The sequence below is a fragment of the Leuciscus leuciscus genome (assembly GCF_965113295.1).
Source record: "Leuciscus leuciscus genome assembly, chromosome: 9".
Classification (NCBI taxonomy): domain Eukaryota; kingdom Metazoa; phylum Chordata; class Actinopteri; order Cypriniformes; family Leuciscidae; genus Leuciscus; species Leuciscus leuciscus.
This window is the reverse complement of record NC_138733.1, coordinates 30,098,078-30,115,025: the sequence shown is the minus strand read 5'-3', so window position 1 is coordinate 30,115,025 and position 16,948 is coordinate 30,098,078. Positions and strand designations below refer to the sequence as shown.

Here is a 16,948-nt window from a genome sequence, read left to right as displayed (position 1 = left end):
GTTTGTGCACATCTCTTAGTTTTTATCTGTTGTATAAGGATGTTTTATTTGGCATTTATAATTTTGACACATTTAAAAAAAAAGTATTTTCTAATAAATTACTTTTCTAGCTTTTTTGCAAAGATTTGAAATATTATTTGGCTATTATTTCTACTTCCAGCAACGGCAAAGACTTAAAATCCATCTGAATGTGAACAATGTGTATGCATTTTTATAATATAGTTTACCATGTTGTGTATAAAAGAAGGACTGATGGGGCATCTTTTTTTTTTTTTTTTTGTGAACATCTATTGTGAGATTAAAAACAAATTCAGAGAAATTCAGATGATAATGGCATTCTGGGAAATGAAGTGTTTTCCCACCCTTGTCCATCTGTTTATACAAGCGTCTAAATAAAGTATTATTTTCATGTGACGATAGATAATTTTGCATGTACATTTTCAGATAAGGCTGTATTAACGGGATAGTTCACCCAATTCTGTCATTACTTACCCTCAAGTGGTTCCAAACCTGTATGAGTTTCTTTCTTTCTGTTGAACACAAAGGTATTTTAAGAATGCTATTACCCAGACAATTGACAGCACTCATTTACTTTCATAGTAGAAAAAAAAATAAAAATACTATGGAAGTCAATGGCTTCTGTCAACTGTCTGGTTACCAACATTCTTTAAAATACCTTTTGTGTTCAACAGGACAAATAAACTACAGGTTTGGAACAACATGAGGGTGAGTGAATGATGACAATTTTCATTTTTGGGTGAACTATCCCTTTAAGAAAATTATTCAAAGTTTCAACAGACAGACACAGACAGATAGAATACCATAAAATGAATGGAGATCTCACTAATTTTAAAAACTTTTTATTGCTTACATGCAGGAGTGCCATAAAATTTGAAGACTACAGTTTTGAACATTACAGAAGATGCAAAATTATCCTTTTTACTTTGTTTCACCTCTCTCTGTACAGTATAGGCATAAATAGCTCAAACGGAGAAGTGAACAGGGATATCTAAATAGGAACAAAGTCTAAAACAGCTCCTGTCTCCTCCCTCTCCGTGTTTGAGAACTGATGTTGAGAACATGCATCAACACAGTGAAGTGCAGTTTACTGGACCGGACTGACGCGTGCGCACTGACATACACACTGACAAAAGAGCTTCTTCGTGCAAAAGAGGCACAGATGAAACATACATCTGCATGGTTTTAATACCTGTTAAGGACTGACTGGTTGATATACATTAGAATGTGGTCTTGTACCATCTTTCACAAAAGAAATGCCGAAGAAGTTTTGTGCAGCACTGCTTTGGTTTGCCTCCAGGTTAGTGGATACATTGGACCTTCGAAGCCTGTGGGTAAAAACTAATAAAATGCATAGTGACATCCCTCACCAAGTCTTTTTATTCTTAACCCCCTCTCTTTTCAGAAAGTGTGCTTGTAATTTTCAGTGCTCTGGGATAAAAACAACGTTTATCTTAAAGTGAACATCATGTAAACCACAAGAAGAACAGAGAGTGGTCTCCACTTCCTCTGAAAATGCACAGTGGTAAAATCAGTCTGCCTGAACATCTCTCTGTTTATAGGCAAGTCACTCCATTATAACAGCAACTGCTTGTGGTCCAGCCTGCTTCAAAACGTTTCAGGGGAGTTTTATGACCTAATAAAAGGAACATAACATATCCAAGCTTTCTCTCAAACATGTCAGAAGTAGTAACTCCCACCATATCCCACCACAATGTGGATAATATGGACCTTATTGCAAGACTGTCCAAAAACAGTTATTGCAAAAGTGAAATTTGACCTTCGGGAAGTGTATACATTTCCTGGACAGCGGCTTTAGTTTGGCACTTTGAATATAAGACGACGAGATCTCTTGACTTGATGTCATTTGAACTAAGTGAGGTGTGCATTCACCTTGTGATCTCTTGGGATCTTGGAGGATGCCACCAGAAACAGTCAGCAGACAAGGGCAAGGTTACTTGTAAAAGCTCAAAAAGCATTAATGTGCCACCTTTATTCATAAGCCACCTTGTATTTGCCAAATGATTTGGAATGATCCACAAAGATCAAATAATCTAATCGCTTAATTATTGTACATTCCAGAAATCCCTGAAGCCTTGGAGATACGTTCAGTGTCTTGATTTGTGTAAACGTTTTAGTGCGTTTTCCAGCATTTTCTTAATTATCTTTACAAAACCGACAAATCAACATTTAGAAATAGTGCAAAATATTTGAGGGGAGTTTCACACTGATAGTTCAGCCCTTTTACAGTTTCTCTGACCGTCGACAAACACTGACCAAAGAAGTACCGTTAAACATTCAGCTGACAATTCACTTTAACTTCAAAAGACAAATGAGTGTGCTTATTGAAACGAAATAATCAGGCTATTTTGCGTTTTTAAGCAAAGGAGAACAAGAACCAAGCAAACATCTAGGAGCATTCAAAGTTCAATCAAACAAAGGCGAATACATGCAAACTGATATGGATTATACAAGGAAAGAATTCCATTAGAGTGAAGATTCCTTTGAAAGTCTGGCACTTTCTCCTGCTGAATAAATAAGTTACATTCCCCCCAAAAAAAGTCCACCCCGTTTCCACTGGTGTTTCACACCCACCCCCAAAATCATGCTTGTTCCTAAGTGTTCCTCTGAAAAAGCAAACATTACAATAAAGACCTTGGAAAGGTGTTTGGTTGTGCCGTAACTTCAGACCGGAAGGGGGGAAAATAAATCAAAACATTTATAATCAACAATATGACAAAAATAAATGTAATGGAAAAATGAAACGGTTATCCAGTTGTATTATTTCTTCTGTTTTTTGAAGATCTTGAAGGTGTGTTTCTTGCGACTGGCAGCAGAGTCAGTGTCTTCACCTGTAGAGCCGCTGTCCTCTTCTGGGGGGCTCTTTTTTGAGGAGATCTGGGGTATGCGGTTTCCAGCCTTCACCTCCATCAGTCCAGTGGGGGACGGCGTGTCGGGTTCAGTGGAGTTTGGGCTTAAGGAGCGTGAGGATTCTGACATAGACATCACCGCCTGAGAGCTAAGGATCTCACTCATACTGGCAGATTTCTCAATGCCATACACCTTCTTCATTAATATGGGACTATCAGAGCCTCCGTCGAGAGATACGCCCCCATCGTGAACTCTGTTGCCTCCATTGTGGCTGTGAGAGTGGGCTCCCTCTTCAGAGCGCGAGTGGGGGCCATAGTGGAGTGAAGTGGGCTTCACGGGGAAGTTTTTGGAACTGTAGGACAAGCGTAGCTGTTCGCCGGTCTGGGATATACACAAAGAGGAATCAGAGTCGGAGCGATTCAAGTCCCTGTGAAGGAAACGATGAAATTAGCATTGGGAAAAGTGAGATATCAGACCAGTCCAAAATCTGAGAGTTAAGCAGGCAAACAAGTCAACATTATCAAGCTCAAAAGTTGTCCAAACTGAAGCACAACATGCCAAGACTCAACTACCCAGAGCTAAAGAAGTGCAAGCTACACACACACACAGAGAGCAGGGGTGTCCAGAGTTCAGCTGCAACTCTAAGTAGACACACCTTAACCAGCCAATTATGGTCTTCCAGATAACTAGAAACTTCCAGCAAGATGTGTTGGTGCAGGCTGGAGCTAAACTCTGCAGGAAGGTGGTCCTCCAAGAACAAGATTGGACATAGAGACACCCAACATCAAGGGTGTCCAATTCTGCTCCTGGAGGGCCAGGGTACTGAAGAGTTTAGCACCAACCCCAAATCAGCACACCTGAAACAGATAATCAAGGTTTTTAGGATCAGCAGAAACATCCAGGCAGGTGTGTTGTGGCACGTTGGAACTAAACCAACTCCAGTCCTAGAGGACTGGTGTCCAGCAGACTTAAGTTCCAACCCTAACCCAACACAAACTCATTGCAGTCAATGTTCAGATTTACTCGCAATTTACAGACAATTGTGTTTAATTAGGGTTGGAACTAAAGTCTGCAGGACACCGGCCTTCCAAGACTGGAGTTAAAGAGACCAGGGCATGCGTGTGTGAGAATGGTTAAAAATAAGGTGCAAATAGTGTAAGAACAGATTAAGCAACCAGGTAGAATGTCACAGCAAGTAACACAGCCAAGTTCTAAGCTGCAGTGTCACGAACTGTAGGGAGTATAGCCCATTACAGCAACAAACCCCACGAGTAGTGATTCACCACAAAATGTAAAGTGTGAGGTAAAAGATTTCTGTTAAGTAATATGGAAGAAGTCCCAGGATCATGCCAGGTGAAAAGTACAAAACAAGCACAACAGAATGAAGCAATACCCATAGCTGGCACAACGGTGTGGGCGCTCTGGGCTGGCATCATATGGGAGATCAGGGATGGTGTCCATGGGCTGGAAATATGAAGAGTGATAGTGGGATGCATGAGGGGCATTGGCGACGGAAGAGGAGTGGGGACCGTGGGATGAGGCGGCAGAGTAGATAGAGGGATGAGACATGGCTGAGGAAAGCGGAGGCAGTCCCAGAGAGTCAAACTGCCCGAAAGGTTGGCTGTGCGCCTGGCGTAGCGATGTCCTAGGTCTGGACAAGTATGAGCTACCCTCCCCTTCCTGCCCACAAAGTGCAAGACAACTCTCTACCAACCTCTGCGAACCCAGGGCCAGCTGCGGGTCAATGTGGCGTTGCCGGAGTGACATCATACTGGGAGCTGTAGGGGCACACAACAATAAGGTCACTCAGAGAAACGATTCAGAGCATGCAGACATTGAAATAACGCGTGATGGGTGGCAGGCTGGAGAAGGTGAAGCAAGAAACTTTGTGCTAAGAAGGAAAAATGTACAGGTGTGTACAGGTTCAATGGCTTTTCTCAGAAATAGAGACACAAGGGAAGTTGCGGACAAGCTTGGACACTAACCAACCATTCATTAATTTCTTCATGTTGCATTTCCTGTTTCTGTTGAAATTGCTTAAGGTGATGAATGCCTAATGTTACTGTAAGATCCAAATGCTTCTGTATTAGCTAAGCTGAGGCATTTATTAAACTTAGCAAAAAAAAAAAAAAGAAAGTCCAATAACAATGTATGTCAACATGAAATGCTGTCCATGACCCATTTTACTTCCATAACACATTTCAGAGCAAAACAGAATCTTCCGTGAGAAAATGTATCATAGAAGATTGTTTTATTCAACGGGATTTGATTGGATTGTGAAAAATTAAAGGACTTGAAGTCATATCAGAGGCGGATACTACATTTTCATGATAGTTTTAAACTTCTAAATAAATGCTAACTAATGAATTGTTCATGATAAGAACAGGAATATATGTATTAAGGAAGTAAAAAAGGGTTTTTTTTTTTATTACATATTGACTCCATTAAAGTTGCATAAATCAAAGCAGTATCATGTAAGAATCTACAAATTTTTCTTTGTGATGCGATAGCTGATTTTTTGTGTGCCTGTTTTGTTCTCTAAACTATTTCAAAGTAAGCCATTTCACAGCTGTGGACAAGAACAAGATTGAGAGGTGTAGACAGGGAATGGTTCTTTCTGTCCAGTTTCCCTATCCCCGGGGGTAATGGGAAGAATACCGCTTTAAGAGAGGGGTTCAGGAAAACAAGAGGAAGTGAGAAGAGTAGTTGGGGTAAAGGGCATGGTAGTTTAGCCCACCAGAGTACTTCCAAAACGACTGGCAATCCGAATTGACAGACCAGAGATCACTTGCTCGACGGCCCATTTGCCACGCTGCATCTGGAGGGGGTAAGGGGCAAGGGTAGGGTGCGACTGTTAATCATTTTACTACCAACATAGAGCTACAGAACAGACGTCCACAATTTTTTTTTCTGGCAAAACTTTTGCTCAATGAAAAAAAAAAAAACCACTGAGGATTTAGAAGGATGTAAATCCTTGATCAAATAGTCTTTAAAACGAGTTCTTGATAGCTACGAAAATAATTTTTCAACAACAATTCAGACATTGTTGAAAGAGTGATCAGCAATGCAAATATCAAATTGAATACACCTTACCCAATAAACACCATTTTATTTCATGCTTTGCACCTGGGAAGACAACTATTTGTGGGCTTCTTTGAGCTTCCTTAACATTATTTCATACATTCAGATGGAGCATTACAATTACAGCAATCAACCTCAGACTTCCACTGGACCGATAATATTAACTCACACATTTCTTCTGGCCAACTCCATAACCCTCCATCAAATTTAATACAATAAACAAAAAAACAAACAAAAAAAGGATCTGTACAAAGAGTGCATAACTGCAATTTCAGAAACATATGACACCAATGTGTAGTGAAGATCTTTACTCCCCTCTGTGTAATACAGACCAGTAGATGAGGGGGGGGGGGGGGGGACACTCCAACTAAAAGAGTAAATAAGAATTGCGCAAACACACTCAGTGCATACAACCGTTTCTGACAGATAGTGCTTATAGACAAACTAAATAGCTCAAAACGAGGGATTTTTGGATTTGCTCAAAAGGTCACAAGGTCTTTGCTGGCCTTTAGCTGACCGTGGCTTATCCCTATCGATGTCCGGCAAGCCCTTACATTGTAGTGTTCCAGGTGCCACTATGTCCTCGTCCATGTCATCCATGTCGTCGGACAAGAAGTGCTGGGGTGTGCTGCGGCCGCCCATGAAGCTGGGGTCCAAGTTGAGGGCGGAGGCCAGAGAGGGCAGGCCTGGGTTATTTACCAGCGTGAAGCCTGTTAAAATCTCAATCTGCTGCCAGCGATGAAGTCTCTCTCTCAGAGCTGCGGTTACCTCACCCAGAGCTTGCCTGGAGAGAAAGAGATACAAAATTAAAAGACATAAGTGTTAGGGTTATTATTCCAATTATTATTATTATTTATTAATTTTTAATTAGGCATTCGCCAGGAGAAATGTTTGTGACGTACTTGGCTGCAAGTATTTTGTGATCGACATCATCCAGTGAAGAACTGTGTGCAACATGGAACGTCCCGAATAAAGTATTTCTCTTCTTCTTAATCTTTTCTGCCTAAGAAACCATGTCACATTTTTAAAGAAAACTATAATTTTATATTACTATTATTGTATACTTTATAATAATGTAATGTATAATTATAATGCATGTTATATTTTAAATCCACCAACTGATCTATCACAAATCTAACACAGGATTTGTCAAGGAATTTTTTTCAAACCTTACAATATATTTAAATATATATATATATATATATTTTTACATTAAAATATATACTTAATTGTCTATTAGTAGAATTTCATTATTCTTTAAAAACTTTCTAAAACTATCTTACAGTCTTGGTTACCACATTCTGAGGTTGTACTACGTATAACAAAGTTGTTGTACTGTCATGTTTTTACCATTGTTCCATCTTAGCTAAACGAACGACTGCAAAATGCTGCTCACCCCGTCTTTGGCCACCTGCAGCTGTCTCTCTGCGTTCTGTTTCTTGATGTTGTAGTACTGCACCTCCACCTCATGAGTGAGCTGCAGCCATTTCTGCAGGGCTCCAGGAGGAGACCAGCTGCTGCGAGACTCCAGCTCCTTCTCAGCTTTCTTCAGGGCCATTCGCACCTGCAGGGGGCGCCAGAGACAGGTCAGAGAGCAAGATCTCAAATCTCAAAAGGATGGAAGCACTTTTTAATCAGACAATTAAAAGAAAGTGCTATGTTGATACATTTTTATATATATAATGTTATTTTAGGATCTTGATATACTATTATAGTTTTTATGAATATTTTGAATGTTTTTGTTATATTTTGTGTTTTCATTATTTCACTTATTTTTTGTGTAATTTTGTTGTACATTTTTGTCATTTGTATTAGTTTTTATGTCTAAATAGTTTTTATTAATTTATTTCAATTGTTTTAATTGGTTATTTTAGTACTTCGAGTTAAACTAAACACAAATGAGAAATGTTTTCATTGGCACCTAGCTGAAATAAAATTATTTATTTATATTTTATTTTAGTTCACATATAACCCCATGACATTATGTAAACACTAGAAAATAACAACAACCCAAATGCTAGGGGACTGAAATTGCAAGATAGCATTTAACCTTTAAACCTCTTCTATTTATCCTCTAATTTGCATGTGTGATTATGACAATTAGCTAATTTACATGACTCATGAATGACTAATTTGGCAAGCTAATGAGAATAAACAGCATAAATTACACTGTCTGAAACATTTTGTTTTGCGACAATATGCTAATTATTTAGCCACAAATAAGCTTAACAACCTAACCTGACTAAGATAAACACAATTAATCAACAGCTCCATTTGTGGTAAATACACAGATCTCATCCAGCAAGGGTCTTGGGGAGTGGGCTGATGGGTCGGAGAGCCGAAAGACCCCTTTTCTTGTGGAACAGCGCTAATGAGCTACAAACCCACAGAGATTTGTGCCGCCCTCTGACCCAGAATACCCACTTAGCGCCTGGGTTTAATAGGCCAACATAGGCCCATGCAAAAAAACAAAAAACAATTAATCCAATTCAGGTCTATTTTTCTCCAGAGATGCCACTTGTGGATTCCGTACACATTATATAAAAAAAATGAAAACAAATATGGTCATAAAAGGAACCCACTTTGCTGTCGTTGACACATGAGAGCTTGTTACAATTCTCTGATCAGGTTCTGCAAAGATTTTTCTCCTTTCAAATCTGAAGTGTTAAATCTGTCCCTTATGCAACAGCACTGCGGTACACAGCTCTGGACACTGCGCTGGGAATATACCCAAAGGCATCAACAACATGATTTTCCTGTACTGATGAAGTTTGATAAAGTTTTATCAGTAGAAGTCCGAGGAGGCAGTCGTGGCCTAACGGTTAGAGAGTCAGACTTGTAACCCAAATTGTAACCTGAAGCAACAATTTGATTCTCAATACTGGTAGGAAACATCTGAAGTGCCCTTGAGCAAGGCACCTAACCCTAATTGTTCCCCAGGCGCCGCAGTGTGTGTGTGTGTGTGTGTGTGTGTGTTCTCTACTCACTGCTCTTAATGTGTGTGCACCAACTTGGATGGGTTAAATGCAGAGGACAAATTCTGAGTATTGGCCTTCACGTCACATCACTTCAAAGTTTGAGATCATCTTACAACCATTTTCCACCCACCCACATTTCCGTTATTTCGTGAAGAATGCCCACTCAATTAGAATCAACATATGGCAGCATAATGAGAGATCTAGACAACTAACACCAGTGACATCTAACCACACTTCAACATCTTGCATTTTTATTAGGGGACTTTTCACCTACGCTAAAATTCACACCTATGCAAAATGTTCTATATATATATATATATATATATATATATATATATATATATATACACACACTAGTCATTTTGTTAACAACATGTATTCATTACTTCAATGAGCTCATTGTTTCGGCCTTAAATTAATACATTGCTCAAATGAATACATTGTTAGCTAACTGCATGATTTGTTTATGTACATTTCTGAAATCCCTTGCTTGGACACAATCACCTCTGATAACAGATCACTCTAAATTGTAATGTAGACGCATGCATTTTCTGTAAAGCTGATTTGAAACGATATGTATTGTGAAAAAGCATTATATAAAATAAATGAGAATTGAATTTGACCTGATCCAGCTCCTCCTCTGCGTATTTCTGTCGGCTCAGCTCGTTCACAGTTCCCTCCCGGAGCTCCTTCAGTCTCTGCGCCTCCTGTTTGGCAGCGTTGATCTCGTCCCTCAGCTTCTGCTCCAGGTTTACCTTCTCCACCTCCACTGAACGGTGCTCCTCCTGAGCAATCTGTAGCCTGTGAGGAGACAAATTAAAGAAAAAACACATGAAATGAGTCACAGAATAGTCACAGTAGAGCATGATGTCAGCTACACCACGGTAATGGGTTCGAATTCCCAGGGAATGCATTAACTAACAAAATGTGTAGCTTGGATGCACTGTAAGTTGCTTTGGATAAAAGCGTCTGCCAAATGTAAATGTACACAACAAAGGCTTAATCATTAAACTTATGACCAAATAGCTAACGTGACTTCTAGAGTGATTTCTGACCGTTAAAAAAAAAAATCTATTTCAGTGTATCCGTTACTATTTAAAGCCCTGTTTTGGATGTTCTTACGACCTTGATTTTACTGATCCCGTCGGGAACGTTAGTAAATACACTGTTGTAAATAAACAACAACACAAAACTTGTTTATTGCGAGTTTGAATTTGGGCCTCGAATTTCCCCTTTTCTCTCCCTCTCACACACACTCACACATACACCAGAGCACGCATACACAGAAAGTTCAGTTTTAAACTACGTGACTAAGAACCAACATTTTTCAGCATTTCAGCATCAGTAATTGGAGCAGATTTAAGCTCTTAGCAAATCACATGATGTCTCACTCCTTTTGTGCCAATTAAATTGTCTCTACAGTTCAGCAAACAGATAGTCGAGTAACAGAGATGCGAGGATTAAGATGCTAAAATAAAACATAACTGATGACGGGAAACTAAGACATGCTTGATAAAATTCCTGTCAGACAAATGACACTAAATCACGGCGGACACTTTAAACCCAGCTGTGCTCTCTTTAGCTTCAGGGTCATGACTGAGGGTTCAAAGAGGTTCAAAACTCAAAAGCAGGTTTTAAACACAATAAAGACAAATATGACTGTTTTATATAAGTATATACAGCTTTCCTGTAGCTCAGTGGTAAGAGCATTGCGTTAACAACGCAAGGTTGTGGGTTCGATCCCAGGGGATTGCACATGCCTATGTATAGGATAATGCAATGTAAGTTGCTTTGGATAAAAGCGTCTGCCAAATGTAAAAATGTAAATATATATTTTAAAAAAAAGAGAGAGGAAAAAAAGTAATCACTGATGCAGTCTGTCAACTGGACAGAGCTTTATTTGATTAAGGACTGAACCATATCATACCAATATGGGTTATTAATGGCCGATATATAGAGAACAGGCTACATATACAATGGGGTCCAGAATCTGTTTTTGTTTTGTTTTAAATACAGTTAAAGTTAGTGATTTTGAAAAGTTGAAAAAAGGGATGATGATGATGATAATAATAATAATAAACATTTACTCAATTCAGAATAACTTGAATAATACAACATCTGGAAACTGGGGGGAAAAAACACTAAATGATACATAAAAAAAAAGAAGAAAAAAAAATATGTATATGAAAATAAAATGTGCATAAATCTGGAGCCAGTGCAAGTTTATTATTTATCATCTTAAAAAGCTCAACTATTGACCGATTAATAGGCCTGGCTTGTACAGTATATTGGCCTATCAAATAACTGCAATTACCCATTTTGGTAATTACACTCAAGAACAAGAGTAATTACACAACATAACAATCCATTATAAACAGCCCATTAGCAGGATAAAAGAACTAAAGATAATCCTTTATGTTCACCTGGTGCGTGCGCATTTTTAGCACCTTCAGGCAGAAACTACATTCACAGGAAAGTCTGACTGCAAAACAGAGGCGTCATCAAAAAGATAATGATGATGTAACAAGCAGGAAGGGGGAGCGGAAAAATAACTGCAACCAAAGTCTACTCTAGGCTTTCCTGAGCTACGACAGGATTAACGATTTTTCCTGGCGAAAGAGAGGGGAAACACGGGGCCCCGATTCAATCAGTCATGTCTATATAACCCCCCGATCAATCTTCACTTAAAGGAAGAGGCTTTATCGGTCTGGGGGCTTCGCTTGAAGCGTATCAAATGACAACGGTTTAGGGGACACTGGCCTGACTCAGAAGACGTTATATTTATCCCTCCAGGATTATGGGTACCAAGTTTAAATCAAATTGACTTACATGACTTACAAAGGCATACTTGACTCAGATGACTTACAGAAGCATACATCACACCTGCTGTTTGAACTCATGGCAGCTCTGTTTTGAAAATCGTATGTTATTGTTAAAAAATCAATTTGTCTATGGAGAAAATGAATGGATTTTTTTACTTCTTTGAACCCTACGGACTAGAGAAGAATAGATACGCTTGTTGAATGGCTCCTGCAGTTTTGTTGGCATCCAGAAGATGGCAGATAGAAGGATTCGGAGGCCTGACGGAAAGAGAAACAGGTGGATTGGGGGAGAAGTTTTTCATTGAGTGAAGTACTAGTGTAAGGTGATCTGAAGTTACAGCTAAGATGGGAAATCTAATACCCCTAAACCTGACCTCTGCCATTCACCATCCTCCAAAATAAGGAATGAAACCTCAGCCCTACAAGCCAACAACAAATATCTAGCAAGGCTCTTTATGATTGTATAGTCGGGGATCTAAAGTTTTAATTGTTTTTCAATTCACCAGCTTTTACGTATTCAAAACATTTCGTCTGACTCACCATTTATTTGTTTAACTTGCGCATTCAAAAAACACATTCCTTTGTGCTGGTGAAAGTATGAAAACAAAAGACAATACAAACACTAGACTAGACTACGCATGCAATGATTAATTAAACTTTTCTTCCTCTCCTACAAACGTGCACCTGCAGCCTCAGATTAGCACGGTTACCGTAACTGTCGGGTGCATGAGAAGAACATTTTCTCTCACGTTTGATTTTACGAGGGTAAAACAAGATGTGGCAGAGAACACGAGATGGTCTCTAAGAATGAGAGTCATGTGCGCTTGTCTTACATTCTCAATACAATAAAAAAAAAAAAAAAGCCCTACAACTAAGTAATAAACGTCAGTTAGTAATTTGTCAAGAGAGTACCAGTCGCAGTAAAGACAGAAATGAAGACAGCACTTTTCTATTCAGCTCTTTGTTTACAATAGTCTTTAGTAAAAGTAAAAAGTAAAATAAAAAATAAAAATAAATAAAAATAAAAACCAAAAATCATAAATACCATTTACTCAATTAAGTAAAAATAGAATGTGCATAATCTGAGGGCGTTTACACAACAACGTACTAAAACAGATAAAGTTTTTTTTTTATGCATGCCAAGCCAGTAGTTAGTTATAGGGATTTTGGCCGATACCAATAAACCTTTATATTTGAAAGCCGATAACCGAGATATTGACCAATAAATCTAAATTTACATTTTTTGAGAGCCTTAATACAAAAACAAAGTCTCACCACTAAAAGCCATGTCCCAAGCACTTCAACATATATCAAACATACAGTACAGTAGCCTAGTTTGAGCCAGTGTAAGATTCCTTAACTTTTAAAATTAATTTTACGCTCCTATGGCCAACTTTCTTTATCAAATAAATAAATAAATAAAAATCTATTGCTTTAGAATGCAAACAAGTCATTGGACAACATTACTTGTGTAAAAAGAATCAAAATGCATGTGGCATTGATCAAATGGAATAGCCTCCGCACAGACAATAATGAAATGATTTTAATAAAACCATAGTGTTAATTAAAATAATATGAGAATAAAAGTGCTAGTTATTATTAATAATGCATCAATGTTTTGGAAAAAGAAACATCTAAAATTAATTAGTTGAATGAACTCGGCTCATTCAGCCAGGCATCTTTGTTAACCGGTTAATTAACTCAAAGAAACCTATGAGATTAATCAGATCATGTGACATCTTATATCTGCAAAAAGTGACATGAATGCACAACTGAAAATTCTCTTATCGGGTCCATAATGATAACATAAAAAATTAACATATATCGGCCGATAAATCATGCATCCCTAGTTGGCACTTTGTATTTTAAACAGAGATGATAACAGTATTGTTTTCAAAAACTTGCACTTTGAAACAGTTTTCAAAAGTTTGCATTTTCAGTCCTCCAAAACACTGTTTTCATCTAAATGAACATCCAAAACATATAATTTTTTTTTCCATTTTGAGTTGAAAACTGTGGTGTATAAACACCCGGGACTTTTGGCTTGGGCCATAATTAATATAATGATCTAAGCCAGCAACTACCCAGAATGACCTGACAACCTCACTAAACAGTGACGCACTAAAGCGGCTGGAAAGCAATGCCACTCACACACAAGGTAGTGCGTTTTGGGCAAGCATCACAGATTTTCTTCCGCAAATGTAAACTTCTGCTTTATAACATGCGATTCTAATCAAATTGAATTGTTAACTGCCATGTAGAAAGGGCAGATTACATTACTCCTCATTTATGACTCAGAGTGAATGGACCGGGATTGCGCATGTGATAATTTGGCAGAGTTCGAGAAGAGGTTTGTCTGTTGGCGAAATGCATCAGCACACCTACACATTCAACTGTTGGAAAGCCTGACTCAACTGCCACAGCCTTGATAAGCATTTACAATACGTCTCAAATGGAGAAAATAAAAATGCCTATACAAACGGCTAGGCTCCCTTAAAAGGCGAACTGACATTTCGTTTCATCTCAAAATGTTCCCAAAACAAGCCTACATCAAATAAAATGAACTTATGAAACGACAGCCCACAAGGTCCTGCGTTCATGTGTGACATAACCGCCATTTATTTTATTTTTATCCTTGAGTTTAAGCTGAGATGATTCGAAGTATCCAGGGGTTAATCACCTCCCTCAGGGGCGACCGGAGCACTGTAGGCCTCTCACCCACCAATCACCAGAGACGTGACCCGGTGACTCGCCTGGTTTTGTCAAAACACAACATGCTGGATGTCCTCCATTGTAACAAACACACTCTGCATAGTTTCCACTGCCCTGTCCCCTTCACACACGCGCTCACACTTCATTCACATGTTTAAGGGATACACAGACCCCTCTGGACACACAGGCTCCTGTGTCATTCTCTTAAAGGTGACAGACTATGAGTCTGCATGAGGACTTCAACAGGAAGCTAGCGGAAGACGGTTGGTATTGAGAGATCAGAGCTTGATCCGCGTTCCCACATTCCTAAAGATTCCTCAGTGTATGCGTAACGGTTGCCATCTGACGTACTCAACATTTGCTGGTAAATATTCACAGAGAGCAAATTATCATTCTATGGAATGGAAGACGTCTTTCAAACAACTAGTGTTAATAAATTGCATAATGCCATATCAAAATAAATATTTGTATATATGTTGGGATATAATTATGTAAGTACCACAGGTACTACTTTAATGTTTACAAATGTGCAAAATATAATATTTCAACTAGGGGTGCGCCGATCCGATATTCGGTATCGGTATTAGTCCGATACTGGCCAAAATCACTGGATCGGATATTGCATGAATCGCGGGAGTATAACCCGATCCGATACGATCACGTCCCTTAGTCCTAAATTGTCATACAAATGCTTAACAACACCTGAGAGACATGCCGTAAAGAGAGATGAGCAACACGCGTCACGCAGCGTTGCCAGATTTTCACATACAAATCCCGTCCAATTGCTTCTTAAAAATAGCCAATCGCGTTTCGGGGTGGGAGAGACCGCGGACTTGGCAACACTGGCATCACGTGAACGGTAGCTAGAGGTGAGTGAGGTAAGCCCTCTCAGCAATTAAGTTATCATGTCAGCTGTGTGGAGTTATTTAAAATAAGACGCGATACGTTCATAATTAATAAACTACAGAACAGCGCGAGCAGGAAGCGGCGCGCCTCACGCGGGCACGGCTTATGCTCCGAGAACGGATTACTGCACTAGTGATATAAAACGCATCTTCCCCATGAACAACACAAAGTAAATACACTCGCACGTAACACACACACACACACACACACAGGTCTGTTAACTTAAGCAATACTTTTAATAAGGTAGTCTAATATTTTTCTGACTAACAAATTACTGACACAGTAAAGGGTAGATTTAAATAAATAAAAACGAAATTTAAATAAAGAAAAACGAAATTTAATTAAAGAAAAAAACGAATTTAAATAAAGAAAAACGAAATTAAGTTAAATTAAAAATGAGATTAATTTAGATTGATAATAAGGGGTAAAAAGCTTAATACATTTTGTTTCTATTGTTCTATTTTCCACAATGTCAAAGCAACGCAGCTTAACCCAAAATACAAGCTCGCAGGCATGCACTTCTGTCCTTACAAACTCCGCTGTTCTGCGCTCTAGCCAGAGAATACTACCGTTGCAGGAACACTTTAGTAGGCCAACTCAAGAAGCATCAAATAACGAGGTTGGGTTCCTTCAACTGTCCATCCTATTAAAAATGGCTAGGCTTTATAAGATAGTTGTAAAAAAGAGTTCTCGGAGCATATAAGCCCTGCCCGCGTGAGGCGCGCCGCTTCCCACTCGCGCTGTTCTGTAGTTTATTCAAAGTTTATTCATTCTGAACGTGTCTCGTCTCGTGTGTCTATCTATATTTCGTCAGATTTTATAGTGTTGAACATATTCAAGCGCGAATGAGAACCATTTCGAGGGGGATGCCAGGTGTAAAAAACAAAAACAAAAAAAAAAACGAATATTCGATTGTCAAATTCTCAAATCGAATACCAACCCACCGAACGAATATTCGAATAGTCGGGTACAGCCCTATGACTACATACGAGTTTTGTGTTACATCCAGTTTTTGGCACTGGAATTATAATTTTTGTTTTATTTGCACAGTTGCACTTTAAATTTCATTAATTGAATGGTGCTGAATAATTAAAAATGCTGCTACAAGTTCTGTTTAAAAATTGTTTTAATAAAAATTAAGCAGCAGTATTGCACAACTGAGTCATGTTGTGGGCTACTTATATAGAACATTTATTGCACTGTTTGAGCATGATGGTTTTTTAGATGGCTAGGTTAAGCAGTGCATCCTCCTGACAAATGTGTTATTAACAGCTTAATTAAGAAAAAAATATATGGTATTGTATCGGTATCGACAGATACTCAATTGTGTGTTATCGGTATCGGTATCGGACATGAAAAAGTGGTATCGAGCCACCCCTAATTTCAACAAATATGCACTTTTCATGTCAGTTTACCATACAAAACTATAAAATCATCAGAGCTTGGTAACATAACTTCAAGTCTTTCAGAACACAATCAATTAAAATAAGCAATTTTATTTTAATAAAAAAAGTTAATTTGTTAATATAGCAAGAAACTTTGACCTGTTTATAGCCTGGT

The 16,948-nt window shown here is 38.6% G+C and overlaps 1 protein-coding gene and 1 long non-coding RNA gene across 5 annotated transcripts in view; both read right to left on the bottom strand.

Moving 5' to 3' along the window:
• Positions 1 to 844: 844 nt before the first annotated feature.
• Positions 845 to 16,948, bottom strand: part of stim1a (stromal interaction molecule 1a) — a 55,627-nt gene continuing 39,523 nt past the window's right edge. Inside the window, exons 8-14 of one of the 4 annotated variants that reach the window (XM_082179667.1) lie at positions 9,572 to 9,749; positions 7,367 to 7,534; positions 6,873 to 6,973; positions 6,525 to 6,754; positions 5,627 to 5,707; positions 4,283 to 4,667; positions 845 to 3,316 (exon numbers count right to left, since the gene is read on the bottom strand). In XM_082179667.1, coding sequence (XP_082035793.1) covers positions 2,800 to 3,316; positions 4,283 to 4,667; positions 5,627 to 5,707; positions 6,525 to 6,754; positions 6,873 to 6,973; positions 7,367 to 7,534; positions 9,572 to 9,749 — 1,660 coding nt within the window. In that variant the 3' untranslated portion in view covers positions 845 to 2,799. The remainder of the gene's footprint in view (positions 3,317 to 4,282; positions 4,668 to 5,626; positions 5,708 to 6,524; positions 6,755 to 6,872; positions 6,974 to 7,366; positions 7,535 to 9,571; positions 9,750 to 16,948) is intronic. The other 3 variants (XM_082179669.1, XM_082179668.1, XM_082179670.1) reach the window with 3 other exon arrangements.
• Positions 10,780 to 15,027, bottom strand: LOC309506101. Its single transcript, XR_014208635.1, has 2 exons — positions 13,230 to 15,027; positions 10,780 to 12,955 (listed from the first exon to the last, which is right to left on the bottom strand). It is a non-coding gene; the product is annotated as an uncharacterized lncRNA (long non-coding RNA).